The sequence below is a fragment of the Myxine glutinosa genome, chromosome 4 (assembly GCF_964187855.1).
Source record: "Myxine glutinosa chromosome 4, kmMyxGlut1.1, whole genome shotgun sequence".
Taxonomy (NCBI): Eukaryota; Metazoa; Chordata; class Myxini; order Myxiniformes; family Myxinidae; genus Myxine; species Myxine glutinosa.
Genome location: NC_136264.1, coordinates 163,672,672 through 163,689,558, shown reverse-complemented (window position 1 = coordinate 163,689,558; position 16,887 = coordinate 163,672,672). Strand labels below are relative to the sequence as shown.

At 45.7% G+C, this 16,887-nt stretch overlaps 1 protein-coding gene across 1 annotated transcript in view; it reads left to right on the top strand.

The window, feature by feature from the left end:
* The window catches only part of LOC137425473 (RING finger protein 150), a gene marked incomplete in the record, with an annotated part of 68,647 nt that overhangs the window by 47,299 nt on the left and 4,461 nt on the right, over positions 1-16,887 (top strand). The window contains 2 exon segments of the mRNA XM_078776708.1: positions 100-182; positions 285-381. Coding sequence (XP_078632834.1) covers positions 100-182; positions 285-381 — 180 coding nt within the window.

The following is a 16,887-nucleotide window of genomic DNA, read 5'->3' as shown; positions in this document are numbered from 1 at the left end:
ATGGGAATGTGAATTAACAATTTATAGGGCAAGGGGGGCAGAGATTACCCTTCTTCTTCTTCTTCAAGGTTTGGAATTTTGTCCGTGTCTTCTGTGCAGGAGACTGAAGTAGATTTTGACAACTGCGCCGTTTGCATCGAGGTGTACAAACTGAGCGACGTAGTGCGGATATTACCCTGCAAGTATGAAGAGCTGAATTGTTTTTTATTCCTTTTTTTTGTTTCCTGTTGCCAACTATAACAGTATTTATCCTCACCATGCACCTGCTCTCATTTCTCTTGCAGGCATTTATTTCACAAAGCCTGTGTGGATCCCTGGTTACTTGACCACAGAACATGTCCAATGTGCAAACTTAATATCCTCAAGGCCCTGGGCCTGCCTGTAAGTTGCTTTGCATATCTTATTTATATATTTATTTAATTTCTTGTTTGTTTGTTGTTTGTTTCGTTACCTCTGTCACCGAAGGTGGATGGGGGTTATGTTTTCACCACTGTCTGTCTGTTTGTCTGTTTGTGAACAAGATAGCTCAAAAGGTTATGGACGGATTCTTCCAAAAATTGGTGGAGAGGTTGAGTATGTGATGAGGACAAAATTATTGGATTTTGGTGAAGATTCAGATCTGGATCCGATTAATTTTTTTTTTTTAAGTTATTGTTCACCATTGAGAAATGGGCAAAAAACTATATATAGCATGATATATCAAAAAGTTGTGGACGGATTCGGACGAAGCTTGGTGAATGAGCTGGTTGGACGACAAGAACAAGCCGATTAGGTTTTAGTTCAGGTCTGAATCCAGATCCGGCCTATCTGTGGAATGCAAAACATAAACTGTTGAACCTGGCGGATGCCGGATGTATGCTCTCCACCGAGTGCCGTTCTAGTTTCGGCCTGCTTTCACTTCAACCACGAGTAAGAGCATTTTCAGGCTGACCGTTTGCCTCTGTTGCCCTTTGGAACTGCCCGGCCCATAATTGTTGAGTCACGAGGTTGACCACAATGCCTTTGATAACACTATAGATTCAGACTTTCAAGTTAACGATGTCATGTGCACTAATTATTATTTTTTTGTATACAGAGTCGAGGCTCGTGAAAGAGCTAACATTTATCAAACAAACAAATCAAACAAGCAAGCAAACAAAGTATATAAAAAGGGGAGCGGTCGACAAGATGGGGAGAGAAGGGGAGGAAGCACACAAACACAACATTTGAGAGCAGGGACATCGGGAGATGTTTTTGGAGGGAGAGGGCCTGGGGGGAGGCAGGATAGGTATAAAACGCAAGGACACCAAGGACTTCCAGGAAAGAAGTCAAAAGTCACCTCAAAAAAGTGGATTTGGGGTGAAATTAGCAGGGGTAGAAAAGATCAAGGTTTTGGATTGGGGAAGATAAGAGATGGTGGTGAACAGCCGTTTTAAAGACCTGGAGGGAGGAGTGGGATTGAAGAGAGTGAGGGAGAGTGTTCCAGAGGCAGGAGAAAAGAGGAATGAAGGAGTGAAGGTGAGCAGAGAGTCTTGATTTTGGCAGTTTAACCATAAGAGGGTTGCAGGCAGATCTTGTGCGACCTGCAGGAATATTTGGGGGACAGGGCCCAGAGAGAGCTGGGGGAGCAAGGCCGGAGAGGAGTCGGTAGAAGACGGAAAGACCACCAACCTGCCTGCGGTGATTAAGTGAAAGGCCCTCGGAGATAGCGTCATCGCGGGAGATTCCAATGATTCTGAACGCTTTGGTTTCAACAGCGTGAAGACGAGCTAGGTGTGAGGCAGGAGCACCAGCCCAGAGGGGAGAGCAGTACTCCATTGAGCTGCGGATGAAAGCCTTGTATGTGGTGAGGAGCTCAGGTGTGCCAAGGAAGGACTTCGCATGACGGAGGATGCCCAGTCGGCGACTGCCTTTGGAGGCCAGCTTGGAAATGTGGTTTTCCCAGGAAAGATCATGGCAGATAGTGAGACACAAAAGCTTGAGTGACAGAACTTCTTGGAGAGGATTATTCAGAAAGTAGATGGGATCAGTCGGTCTTTTCGGAGAGACATCGTAAGAGTGTGAGATTTGTCAGGATTGAAAGACATGTTCCACTTGTTTGCCCAGTCTGTGATTTTGTCCAGGTCTGCAGAGAGTGAGGAGGCTGCAGACTGCCGATCTGAGGGATGAGGAATGGAGCGGCAGAGAGTGGAGTCATCAGCAAAGAGATAGAGAGGATTTTCAAGAGAGTCAGAGAGATCATTGATGAAGACCAGAAAAAGCACAGGGCCCAGAACACTGCCTTGGGGAACTCCAGCCTGAACAGGAAGAGGAGATGAGAGAAACCCATTCAGGGCCACACGTTGACTACAACTAGAGAGGAAGTCTGCCAGCCATGCTTGGAGATTTCCATGGATACCAAAGGAGGAGAGTTTGGTGAGCAGAGCGGGGTGCCAGCCGTATCGAAGGCACGTGATATGTCGAGGGAGACAGCTCTAATTTCCTGTTTGGCATTGAGGACCTCCATCCAGTGTTGAGACAGCAGAAGCAGCATGTCCAGAGTAGAGTGACCTGGTCTGAAACCAAATTGATGATCAGAGATCAAGCCATTGGAGAAGAGGAAAGATTTCATATCCGAAGCAATGATGGATTCCATGACTTTGCTGATAATTGGGAGAAGGCTGATTGGTCTGTAGTTGCTAGGATCTGTTTTTGCACCTTTTTTGTGCAAAGCGGTGATGTTGGCTGATTTCCAAGCAGATGGCAGTTGACCTTGAGCAAAAGAGAGGGTGAAGAGAACAGAGAGAGGGAGTGAAAGAGCGGAAGAACAGGATTTTAGGACCCGTGGGCTGATGCCGTCAGGTCCAGTTGCAGAATCAGAGTCGAGGGTTGACAGAAACTTTTCCACCTTGTCAGGAGGAAAGGACACGGAGTCCAGGAGCAGCTGGGTACTACTGGGTATGGTGGGTACAGAGAGGGATGGGTTTGGGACACAAGATCTAAAGGCAAACACAGAGTTGAGGCATTCAGCTTTTTCACGTGCGGAGTCAGCTGTGTAGCCGTTTGAGGTAAGGGAGGGGATGGAGGGGGAACAAACACCAGAAACAGATTTGACCAGATGCCACCAGGATTTGGAAGAGGGAGACAGATAAGGGAGTTCGGTCTTGAGAACGGAGAGATATTGTTTCCTGGCTCTCCTGAGGGTGGACACACACCTGTTTCGGGCTTTGTGAAAGGAAATGAGATTTTCTTCCGTTGGATTTGCTTTCCAGGAGACAAAGGCAAGTTGTTTCTGGGCAACAGCCTCACCACAACATTCCATGTACCATGGACGGGAGGAAGGGTATGACAACTGAAGACGAGATGGGATAAATCTGTGCATGAGAGAGCAATTTACTTTGGAAGAATTCCCAGGATGAGTTGATGTCAGAGGTGGTAGAGATGGGAGACCAGTCCAGATGACCAGATGACCAGATGATGGCTGCTTGAAGACCGTGCCAGTTGGCCTGAGTGAAATGCCAGACTCGTCTACGCTGAGCAGGCTCCCTGAGAATGGTCAGAGAGATGTCCACTTTAACAAGCACATGATCAGATGATCTGATTGGAGCAGAAGAAGAGCAGCAGACATTTTCAGGGAAGTTAGTCATAACCAAGTCCAGAAGAGAAGATGCTCCGTTGACAGAGATCCGGGTCGGGAAATTGACAGATTGTGTCAGTCCCAGTGAGTCGCAGAAGTCCTTTGCTGAGGAGCCATGGCTGGTGAGAGAGGTACCCACACCCAGCCAACTGGCATGGTGACAATCTTGAAATCACCACATATGAGGAAGAGAGAGTTGGGATGAGTAGATAGAAGTTGGTCCATATTATCAGACAGCGAGATGTAGATGGAGTCATCACTGTTTGGTGGATGGTACAACACACATATGAACAAGAGGTGGAAGCGAAGGGGAAGCCGTAGCCAGAGGTATTCCTGGGGGTGAGGTGGAGAGAGTGCAGTGCAGGGCGAGTGAGGAAGAGAGTTTTTGATAAAGATAGCAACCCCACCCCCAGGACGAGGCTCAGGTCTATCATACCGGAGGAGGGAGTAACCCGGGAGAGATACTAAGGAATCAGAGACATCATGAAGGAGGAGAGTTTCTGTTAAGCAGATCACGTCTGGTTTGACAGAAGCAACCTGTATGGAGAGATCAGTTAAGTTTGAACGAAGGCCCCGGATGTTTGAGGTCCATACCGTTAATGAAGAGGAAGGGGGAGCATCGGATACAGAACAGGGGGGAGGAGGGGTAGGGTAAGATGTGGAAGATGTGGAAGAGGTGGAAGAGGTAGGGAGAGCTGTTGAAGGTGTGTCAGAGATTTCAGAATAGCTCGGAGAAAGGGAAGGATGGGGCGGACAAAAGGTTTGATGGTGATTGGGTGAGGCACAATGAGGTGTTTTTTTGAGGAGGGGGAAGAGCGAGGAAGAAGGTTGGGGGAGATGGAGGTGAGAGTTGGAAGGGGGAAGAAGTGGGGAGGTCGCTTTGAGGAGGGGAAGTGAGAGGGGGGAAATTGAGAAGAAATGAGGGTGGGGAGATTTGAAGGGGAGGGGCGAGGGGGGAGTTTAGGAGGGAAGGGACAAGGGGAGGGATTTGAAAGGGATGGGATATGGGGGAGATTTGGAGGGAAGGGGTGAGGGAGGAGTCTAGGAGGGGAGGGGCGAGGGGGAGTCTTGGAGGGGAGGGGTGAGGGGATAGTTTAGGAGGGGAGGGGGCAAGGGGGGAGATTTGAAAGGGATGGGTGATGGGGAAGATTAGGAGGGGAGGGGAAAGGGGGAAGATTTGAAAGGGAAGGGTGATGGGGAAGATTTGGAGGGGAGGGGTGAGATTGGATTTTAGAAAGTGTACGATTAATGGGAAACGAACATTTATTGCAAAATGAGTTTCTTGTGACCTTCGAGTCAAAAATACGTTTAAGGGTGTAGTATCCCTCGCGAGATCAGGAGATGATCTCGCGAGATCTCGGAGACGGTGGGAGGGATTTTCGAAGTTCCACACGGTCTCCACGTTTTTCGAAGTTAAGTCTGTTCACAATTGTATTTTGTCGAAACTGTATTTATCTTTCGGTGTGTGAAGTTATTGTGTGCAACTTTGGTTGTTTCTCGGTGTTTATCTTTCATAAATTGATCGTCTGTTTGCCGTGTCGCGAGCAAGGCCTTTGCCGCGTCGCGAACGATTTGAAATCGAAGTTAAGTGATTGTTCCCATTTGTATTTTCGTTAAAACTGTATTTATTTATGGTGTTGTACGTATATTGTGTCCCGACGAAGATTTTTCGGTGCAAATCTTTCATACCTGTATTGAAAATCGTGTTAATTCGTGTCGTGTCTTGAGGCCTTGTACAGTGTACACTGTACAACCTTGAGGCTTTGTTTTTCTCTCAGCGGTCCGTCGTTTGTGATCCAATAACTTTCGTTCTCTGTATTCCCAGGCTTTTCACCCATAGCCTACTTCCTTGTGTAAATCTCAACTCAAAAAAAAAACAAAAAAAAAACATTTCCTTCTCTGTTCTCATTCGTTTATTCATTCTTATTCGTTCGTTCGTTCTTCGACCACGTGTTTCTCCCCCATTTCCCCAGATAGTTTTCACTGTTATTAACCTTCAATGTTTACACTTTCCCCTCAAGTTATGTATTCCGTCATATTTTATAACACCTTTTTCTTCTTCTTCTTTAAAAGGCTGCTTTCGACTTGCTCACCAAATCAATTCATCCCCAAAAAAATATCCATCTCCTATAGTGCCTTTTTTCTACATTCCCTAAACTCTCCTGCACTCCATCCTCCATCCAGCGTCCTTAAACGTATTTTTAACTCGAAGGTCACAAGAAACTCATTTTGCAGTAAATGTTCGTTTCCCATAAATCGTACACTTTCAAAAATCAAATCTCACCCCTCCCCTCCAAATCTTCCCCATAACCCCTCCCCTCCAAATCTTCCCCATCACCCCTCCCCTCCAAATCTTCCCCATCACCCATCCCTTTCAAATCTCCCCCCTTGCCCCCTCCCTCCTAAACTACCCCCTCACCCCTCCCCGCCAAGACGCCCCCTCGCCCCTCCCCTCCTAGACTCCTGCCTCACCCCCTCCCCTCCAAATCTCCCCCATATCCCATCCCTTTCAAATCCCTCCCCTTGTCCCTTCCCTCCCAAACTCCCCCCTCACCCCTCCCCTTCAAATCTCCCCACCCTCATTGCTTCTCAATTTCCCCCCTCTCACTCCCCCTCCTCAAAGCGTCCTCCCCGCTTCTTCCCCCTTCAAACTCTCACCTCCATCTCCCCCAACCTTCTGCCTCGCTCTTTCCCCTCCTCAAATAACACCTCATTGTGGCTCACCCAATCACCATCAAACCTTTTGTCCGCCCCATCCTTCCCTTTCTCCGAGCTATTCTGAAATCTCTGACACACCTTCAACAGCTCTCCCTACCTCTTCCACCTCTTCCACATCTTACCCTACCCCTCCTCCCCCCTGTTCTGTATCTGATGCTCCCCCTTCCTCTTCATTAACGGTATGGACCTCAAACATCCGGGGCCTTCGTTCAAACTTAACTGATCTCTCCATACAGGTTGCTTCTGTCAAACCAGACGTGATCTGCTTAACAGAAACCTTCCTCCTTTATGATGTCTCTGATTCCATAGTATCTCTCCCGGACTACTCCCTCCTCCGGTATGATAGACCTGAGCCTCGTCCTGGAGGCGGGGTTGCTATCTTTATCAAAAACTCTCTTCCTCACTCGCCCTGCACTGCACTCTCTCCACCTCACCCCCAGGAATACCTCTGGCTACGGCTTCCCCTTCGCTCCCACCTCTTGTTCATATGTGTGTTGTACCGTCCACCAAACAGTGATGACTCCATCTACATCTCGCTGTCTGATGATATGGACCAACTTCTATCTACTCATCCCAACTCTCTCTTCCTCATATGTGGTGATTTCAACTGTCATCATGCCAGTTGGCTGGGTGTGGGTACCTCTCTCACCAGCCATGGCTCCTCAGCAAAGGACTTCTGCGACTGGGACTGACACAATCTGTCAATTTCCCGACCCGGATCTCAGTCAACGGAACATCTTCTCTTCTGGACTTGGTTCTGACTAACTTCCCTGAAAATGTCTGCTGCTCTTCTTCTGCTCCGATCGGATCATCTGATCATGTCCTTGTTAAAGTGGACATCTCTCTGACCATCCTCAGGGAGCCTGCTCAGCGTCGACGAGTCTGGCATTTCACTCAGGCCAACTGGCATGGTCTTCAAGCAGCCATCAATAATCTGGACTGGTCTCCCATCTCTACCACCTCTGACATCAACTCATCCTGGGAATTCTTCCAAAGTAAATTGCTCTCTCTCATGCACAGATTTATCCCATCTCGTCTTCAGTTGTCATACCCTTCCTCCCGTCCATGGTACACGGAATCTTGTGGTGAGGCTGTTGCCCAGAAACAACTTGCCTTCGTCTCCTGGAAAGCAAATCCAACGGAAGGAAATCTCATTTCCTTTCACAAAGCCCGAAACAAGTGTGTGTCCACCCTCAGGAGAGCCAGGAAACAATATCTCTCCGTTCTCAAGACCGAACTCTCTTATCTGTCTCCCTCTTCCAAATCCTGGTGGCGTCTGGTCAAATCCGTTTCTGGTGTTTGTTCCCCCTCCATCCCCTCCCTTACCTCAAACGGCTACACAGCTGACTCCGCACGTGAAAAAGCTGAATGCCTCAACTCTGTGTTTGCCTCTAAATCTTGTGTCCCAAACCCATCCCTCTCTGTACCCACCATACCCAGTCGTACCCTGCTGCTCCTGGACTCCGTGTCCTTTCCTCCTGACAAGGTGGAAAAGTTTCTGTCAACCCTCGACTCTGATTCTGCAACTGGACCCGACGGCATCAGCCCACGGGTCCTAAAATCCTGCTCTGCTGCTCTATCTCACCCTCTCTCTGTTCTCTTCACCCTCTCTTTTGCCCAAGGTCAACTGCCATCTGCTTGGAAATCAGCCAACATCACTGCTTTGCACAAAAAAGGTGCAAAAACAGATCCTAGCAACTACAGACCAATCAGCCTTCTCCCAATTATCAGCAAAGTCATGGAATCCATCATTGCTTCGGATATGAAATCTTTCCTCTTCTCCAATGGCTTGATCTCTGATCATCAATTTGGTTTCAGACCAGGTCACTCTACTCTGGACATGCTGCTTCTGCTGTCTCAACAATGGATGGAGGTCCTCAATGCCAAACAGGAAATTAGAGCTGTCTCCCTCGACATATCACGTGCCTTCGACACGGTCTGGCACCCCGCTCTGCTCACCAAACTCTCCTCCTTTGGTATCCATGGAAATCTCCACGCATGGCTGGCGGACTTCCTCTCTAGTCGTCGTCAACGTGTGGCCCTGAATGGGTTTCTCTCATCTCCTCTTCCTGTTCAGGCTGGAGTTCCCCAAGGCAGTGTTCTGGGCCCCGTGCTTTTTCTGGTCTTCATCAATGATCTCTCTGACTCTCTGGAAAATCCTCTCTATCTCTTTGCTGATGACTCCACTCTCTGCCGCTCCATTCCTCTTCCCTCAGATCGGCAGTCTGCTGCCTCCTCACTCTCTGAAGACCTGGACAAAATCACAGACTGGTCAAACAAGTGGAACATGTCTTTCAATCCTGACAAATCTCACACTCTTACTATGTCTCTCCGAAAAGATCGACTGGACAACCCTCCCATCTACTTTCTCAACAATCCTCTCCAAGAAGTTCTGTCGCTCAAGATTTTGGGTCTCACTATCTGCCATGATCTTTCTTGGGAAAACCACATTTCCAAGCTGGCCTCCAAAGCCAGTCGCCGACTGGGCATCCTCCGTCGTGCGATGTCCTTCCTCGGCACACCTGAGCTCCTCACCACATACAAGGCTTTCATCCGCAGCTCAATGGAATACTGTTCTCCCCTCTGGGGCGGTGCTCCTGCCTCACACCTAGCTCGGCTTCACGCTGTTGAAACCAAAGCTTTCAGAATTATTGGAATCTCCCGCGATGAAGCTATCTCTGAGGGCCTTTCACTCACTCACCGCAGGCAGGTAGGTGGTCTTTCTGTCTTCTACCGACTCCTCTCCGGCCTTGCACCCCCAGCTCTCTCTGTGCTCTGTCCCCCAAATATTCCTACAGGTCGCACAAGATCTGCCAGCAACCCTCTGATGGTTAAACTGCCGAAATCTCGGCTCTCTGCTCACCTTCACTCTTTCATTCCTCTTTTCTCCCGCCTCTGGAACAAACTCCCTCACTCCCTTCAATCCCACTCCTCCCTCCAGGTCTTTAAAACAGCTGTTCACCACCATCTCTTATCTTCCCCCATCCAAAACCTTGATCTTTTCTACCCCCGCTAATTCACCCCAGATCCACCTTGTTTGAAATTCCAACTTCTTTCCTGGAAGTCCTGGCAGTGTCCATATGTTTTATACCTCTCCCACCGCCCCCTTCCCATGCCCCCCCCCCCCCAAAGCCCTCGCCCTCTCTCAGATCTCTCCATGTCTCCATGTCTCTCGGTCCCTGCTCTCAAATGTTGTGTTTGTGTCCTTCCCCCTCTCTCCCCATCTTGTCTACCGCTCCCGATGTTATATGTTTTATGTGTCGGTTTGTCTTTCTGTGTGATTAATGTTCGCTCTTTCACGAGCCTCGATCTTGTATACAAAAAAACAAAAAAAAAACAAAGTACTGGTGAAAAATTGAGAAAACTACATAGGTACCTTTGAGAGGCCTTTACACAAAAACAACGTCAAGTTAATATCTAATTTTCAGTTTTTCTTGAAAGATATAATCTTGGCTTTAACTCAGACCAGTTTCAACGCTTCTTTGTCATATTACATGCATATAATTTGCATAAATTAGACCGTCAATAAAAAACAAGGAAAAACAAAGAACACATTTCTACTCTATCTTCCATGTCACCTATCATTCTTTTCACACAAAACTTGGTACATGTATTATACATGTGTTGCTCTACTACCTGATAAGAAGATTTTGTGAAATTATGTCAAATGTTCACTAATTAGCTAATTATGCCAATTACCAGATAAAACTTGGTTGTCCTTCAATAAATCCACAATGGCTACTCCTATAAACAAAAGCCTTCATCATTTAAAAGGAAGTGATATTCTGAATATCCTGTCCAAATTTCAGCCCAAAAGAATGATGCATTTCCCAAGTTATAACAAATTTCATGCAAAATATTATATTGAATTGAATTGAAATTTGAATTTTTCAATAATTAGGGGTACTTCTATGACCTCTAATAGCATGATTCTTGTTTATAAGACTATAAGGAAACTGTTCAGCTAAAAAAAAAAAAAAAAAATCACCTGTTCACCAGTACTACACCCTTAAGGATGCTGGAGGGAGGATGGAGTGCAGGAGAGTTTAGGGAATGTAGAAAAAAGGGACTATAAGAGATGGAATTTTTTTGGGGGATGAATAGATTTGGTGAGCAAGTCGAAAGCAGCCTTTTAAAGAAGAAGAAGAAAAAGGTGTTATAATATACGACGGAATACAGAACTTGAGGGGAAAGTGTAAACATTGTAAGGTTAATAACAGTGAAAACTATCTGGGGAAATGGGGGAGAAACACGTGGTCGAAGAACGAATAAACGAATGAGAACAAAGAATAAGAACAGAGAAGGATTTTTTTTTTGTTAGTTTTTTTGTTTTTTTTTTAGTTGAGATTTACACAAGGAAGTAGGCTATGGGGTGAAAAGACTGGGAAAAGCAGAGAACGAAAGTTATTGGAGCACAAACGACAGACCGCTGAGAGAAAAACAAAGCCGCAAGGTTGTACACTGTACAAGGCCTCAAAAGATACGACACGAATTAACACGATTTTCTATACAGGTATGAGAGATTTGCACCGAAAATCTTCCTCGGGACACAATATACGTACACACACCATAAAATAAATACAGTTATAACGAAAATACAAATGGGAACAATTACTTAACTTCGATTTCGATGGAGAGCGTGGAGAGCTGCGAATAAACGAAACCTCGCCGGCAAGACCGGAAGCGGAAGCCCGAACTTGTGTCAGACATGCCTTATGTCAAGAGAAATTTAAAAACCAGGTCTGAATTTAAATGTTATATGTTGATTACTTGGGCCAAAGATGAGCAAATTATGCTCATTAAAGTCCAACCACCCTTGGCAGAGTTGTTACAATTTTCAGAAATACGTCCGCCCCCTTTTCCCCTTTGTAAGCTCTGCAGTTTGCCGGTCATATTGATGTCATATTGATGTCATATGTCATATTGATGCCAATATGATTGATCATATTGATGTCATATAGATGATGTCATATTGATGCCGTAAACTAGTCCTCAAATATTCCTAGTTGGAAAAACAAGTTTTTTAAGTGTTTCCTTTCTGTAAAGGAATGTAACATTCCAGACACTTGCCACAGAGGCAGCAGCCGATGACAACACTTTTGTTTTACTCATCTGATGTTATGATTTCCTTCTTCTCCTAACCCCTCCCCCCCCATCACATGATGACTCAGTATTACTTCACCTGTTATTCTTTTATAGCAGTTGGATGAGGAAAGTTGCTACATATTTAGGAGTTCCCTGGTTGCCTTGCCAAATTCAGTAACAAACTGCATTCTATTATGATGGAACTACTTTGAAACACAGGAATGAACCAGAACGGCACTCGGTAGAGCGCATACCTCAGCCAGACTGAACAGTTTACGTTTTGTATCCCACTGATAGGCCGGATCTGGATTCGGACCTGAACCAAAATATAATCGGCTTGTTCTCGTCACCGAACCAACTCATCCTCCAAGTTTAGTCATAATCCGTCCATAACTTTGAGATGTCGTGCTGTAATATCAGTTTTAGCCTAATCACTCAATGGTGAAGAATCACTTTAAAATTCTCTGATCCGGATTCAAATCTTCACCCAAATTGAATCGATTCTTCCTTATCACACACCCAACTTATCCACCACGTTTCGTCCGGATACGTCCACAACTTTGAGATATCCTGTTGTACATAGTTTTTGGCCCTATCACTCAATGGTGAAGAATCACTTTAAAATTCTGGTATTATGTGGATTTTCACCAAAATCTAATCAATTAGTCCTAGTCACATACCAACCTGTCCACCAAATTTCGTCCGAATTTGTACACAACTTTTTGAGATATCCTGCTCATAGACAAACAAACAGACAAGGAACAAACAAGCCTGTCCACAATTTCACGGTGTTTGCTGATGTTCCATCGATTACAAGCAAAATTATCAACCTGGCGAAGCAGGCTTGTTTTGAAGAGGTTGACGAAGAGGACATGGAGGATTGATCTCTCATGCAGAACCCTTGAGCAACGAGGATCTCATGGAGTTAGAACAGCAGCGGCTGAAGAAGAAGAAGACACCTTGATTCAAGCAGCTCACTATGAAACACCTCCGCCCAATTCTCAGCACTTTTGAGTAGGCCATATCATTTGTTATCGAGCGAGATCCAAATGTTGAAAGAAGCATTGATTTTAGCCGTACTATTAATGACGCCCTTCGCTGCTCGCTGCTACAAGGAACTTTATGCAGCAAAGAAAAAAGCCACATGCAGCCTCCTCTCCACGCATTTTTCAAGCTGAAAGACGCATCATCAACTACATCCACCATCCAGGGTGCTCCTTCCATCAATCACACCATTCCTACTGGTGAAAAGCGGCAGCATAGAGCCGAGTGAAGAGGCAGATGATTCTGACCCTCTGCAAATGTGAAAGTGTCGCCTCCCGCGATCAAGTCTGTTCCTCCAGGCTCGGTTAAAGAAAGTGTCGCCACCACTCAGATAGTACAAACTTTATTTGTTTCCATTGAATGAATGAATGAATGAATGAATGAATGATCATTTTAAGGCCATTTTCCCCACTAGAGCAGGGGTTAGCCTTGCGGGCCCCATGACAATCATGGTTCCCTGTTTTGAGGCAATGTTTTTATGGCCGGATGCCCTTCCTGACGCCAACCCTTGATCACGCTCTTGCGATGCTCAGGGATACGGTGTACCTATTCTAAATCGGGGTACACACCGTGATCATTCATCCCAGCAAGCTGGTACTCAATTTGCCGACCTCAGAAGGATGACAGGCTGAGTCAACCCCCCTGGCGTTAATTCAGCGATCGACCGGGATTCGAACCCAGGATCCTAGGATCCCAAGCCAGCACCCTAACCGCTAAGCCAACACCAGGCTAATGTTTCCATTGTAATGTTAAATATTTTATATTTATTTCATGTTTGCTATCTATTTATTTGTGTAGATGTCCAAAAACATTTATTTGTGTAGATGTTCAAACAGGTACCATCAAAATTCCCAGCCTTTGTTTATTTTATTTTATTTTACATTTAACTTTATTTATATTTATTTACTTTATTATTTATTTATTTTATTTATTTATATTTATATTTATTTATAAATATAATTTATTTATATTTAATTTTAACTTTAATATAAATTTATTTATATTTAACTTTATTTGTTTCCATTGTAATGTTAAATATTTTATTTAATGTTTGCTATTTATTTGTGTAGATGTCTAAAAACATTTATTTGTGTAGATGTTCGAACAGGTACCATCAAAATTCCCAGCCTTTGTTTATTTTATTTTATTTTACATTTAACTTTATTTATATTTATTTACTTTATTATTTATTTATTTTATTTATTTATATTTATATTTATTAAAAAATATAATTTATTTATATTTAATTTTAACTTTAATATAAATTTATTTATATTTAACTTTATTTGTTTCCATTATAATGTTAAATATTTTATTTAATGTTTGCTATTTTTTTTTTTTTTTTTTTTTTTTTTTTTTTTGTATACAAGATCGAGGCTCGTGAAAGAGCGAACATTAATCACACAGAAAGACAAACAGACACATAAAACAAATAACATCGGGAGCGGTAGACAAGATGGGGAGAGAGGGGGAAGGACACAAACACAACATTTGAGAGCAGGGACCGAGAGACATGGAGACATCGAGAGATCTGTGGGAGGGAGAGGGCTTTGGGGGGGAGGCATGTGAAGGGGGGGAGGCATGTGAAGGGGGGGGGGTGGGAGAGGTATAAACATATGGACACTGCCAGGATTTCCAGGAAAGAAGTTGGAATTTCAAACAAGGTGGATCTGGGGTGAATTAGTGGGGGTAGAAAAGATCAAGGTTATGGATGGGGGAAGATAAGAGATGGTGGTGAACAGCTGTTTTAAAGACCTGGAGGGAGGAGAGGGATTGAAGGGAGTGTGGGAGTTTGTTCCACAGTCGGGAGAAAAGAGGAATGAAAGAGTGAAGGTGAGCAGAGAGCCGAGATTTCGGCAGTTTAACCATCAGAGGGTTGCTGGCAGATCTTGTGCGACCTGTAGGAATATTTGGGGGACAGAGCACAGAGAGAGCTGGGGGAGCAAGGCCGGAGAGGAGTCGGTAGAAGACAGAAAGGCCACCTACCTGCCTGCGGTGAGTGAGTGAAAGGCCCTCAGAGATAGCTTCATCGCGGGAGATTCCAATGATTTTGAAAGCTTTGGATTCAACAGCGTGAAGCCGAGCCAGGTGTGAGGCAGGAGCACCAGCCCATAGGGGAGAACAGTATTCCATTGAGCTGCGGATGAAAGCCTTGTATGTGGTGAGGAGCTCAGGTGTGCCGAGGAAGGACTTCGCACGACGGAGGATGCCCAGTCGGCGACTGGCTTTGGAGGCCAGCTTGGAAATGTGGTTTTCCCAAGAAAGATCATGGCAGATAGTGAGACCCAAAAGCTTGAGTGACAGAACTTCTTGGAGAGGATTGTTGAGAAAGTAGATGGGAGGGTTGTCCAGTCGATCTTTTCGGAGAGACATAGTAAGAGAGTGAGATTTGTCAGGATTGAAAGACATGTTCCACTTGTTTGACCAGTCTGTGATTTTGTCCAGGTCTTCAGAGAGTGAGGAGGCTGCAGACTGCCGATCTGAGGGAAGAGGAATGGAGCGGCAGAGAGTGGAGTCATCAGCAAAGAGATAGAGAGGATTTTCCAGAGAGTCAGAGAGATCATTGATAAAGACCAGAAAAAGCACAGGGCCCAGCACACTTCCTTGGGGAACTCCAGCCTGAATAGGAAGGGGAGATGAGAGAAATCCATTCAGGGCCACACGTTGACTACGACCAGAGAGGAAGTCCGCAAGCCATGCATGGAGATTTCCATGGATACCATAGGAGGAGAGTTTGGTGAGCAGAGCTGGGTGCCAGACCGTATCAAAGGCCCTTGATATGTCAAAGGAGACAGCTCTGATTTCCTGTTTGGCATTGAGGACCTCCATCCATTGTTGAGACAGCAGAAGCAGCATGTCCAGAGTAGAGTGGCCTGGTCTGAAACCAAATTGATGATCAGAGATCAAGCCATTGGAGAAGAGGAAAGATTTCATATCCGAAGCAATGATGGATTCCATGACTTTGCTGATAATTGGGAGCAGGCTGATTGGTCTGTAGTTGCAAGGATCTGTTTTTGCACCTTTTTTGTGTAAAGCGGTAATGTTAGCTGATTTCCAGGATGCTGGCAGATGACCTTGAGCAAAAGATAGGGTGAAAAGAACAGAGAGAGGGTGAGATAGAGCGGCAGAGCAGGATTTTAGGACCCGTGGGCTGATGCCGTCTGGTCCAGTTGCAGAATCAGAGTCGAGGTTTGACAAAAACTCCTCCACCTTGTCAGGAGAGAAGGACACAGAGTCCAGGAGCAGTTGGGTTCGACTGGGAAAGGTGGGAACAGAGAGAGATGGGTTTGGGACTAAGGATTTTGAGGCGAACACAGAGTTGAGGCATTCGGCTTTGTCACGTGCGATGTCAACTGTGTGGCCATTTGAGGTAAGGGAGGGGATGGAGGGGGAACAAACACCAGAAACGGATTTGACCAGATGCCACCAGGATTTGGAGGAAGGAGACAGGTTTGAGAGTTCATTCTTGAGTGAGGAGAGATAGTGCTTCCTGGCACTCCTGAGGGTAGACACACACTTGTTCCGAGCTTGGTGGAAGGAACTGAGATTTCCTTCAGTTGGATTAGCCTTCCAAGAGGCAAAGGCAAGTTGTTTCAGGGCAACTGCCTCACCACAAGATTCAGTGTACCATGGACGGGAGGAAGGGTAAGACAATTGAAGGCGAGATGGATAAATCTGTGCATGAGAGAGATCAGTTTGCTTTGGAAGAATTCCCAGGAAGAATTGATGTCAGAGGCAGTGGAGATGGGAGACCAATCCAGACGATTGATGGCTGCTTGAAGACCGTCCCAGTCGGCCTGAGTGAAATGCCAGACTCGTCGACGCTGAGGAGGCTCTCTGAGAATGGCCAGAGAGATGTCCACTTTGACAAGCACATGATCAGAAGAACCGATTGGAGCAGAAGAAGAGCAGCAGACATTAGCAGGGAAGTTTGTCATAACCAAGTCTAGAAGAGAAGATACTCCATTGGCTGAGATCCGGGTCGGGAAATTGACAGATTGTGTCAATCCCAGTGAGTCACAGAAGTCCTTTGCTGAGGTGCCATGACTAGTGAGAGAGGAACCCACACCCAACCAGGTGGCATGATGACAGTTGAAGTCACCACATATGAGGAAGAGAGAGTTGGGATGAGTGGATAGAAGTTGGTCCATGTTGTCAGACATTGAAATGTAGATGGAGTCATCACTGTTTGGGGGACGGTACAGAACACATATGAACAAAAAGGTGGGAGCGGAGAGGAAGCCGTAACCAGAGGTACTCCTGCGGGTGAGGAGGAAAGAGAGCAGTGCAAGGAGAGTGAGGAAGAGAGTTTTTGACAAAGATAGCCACCCCACCACCAGGCCGAGGCTCAGGTCTATCATACCGGAGGAGGGAGTAACCAGGAAGAGATATTAAGGAATCAGAGATATCTTGAAGGAGGAAAGTCTCTGTTAAGCAGATCAAGT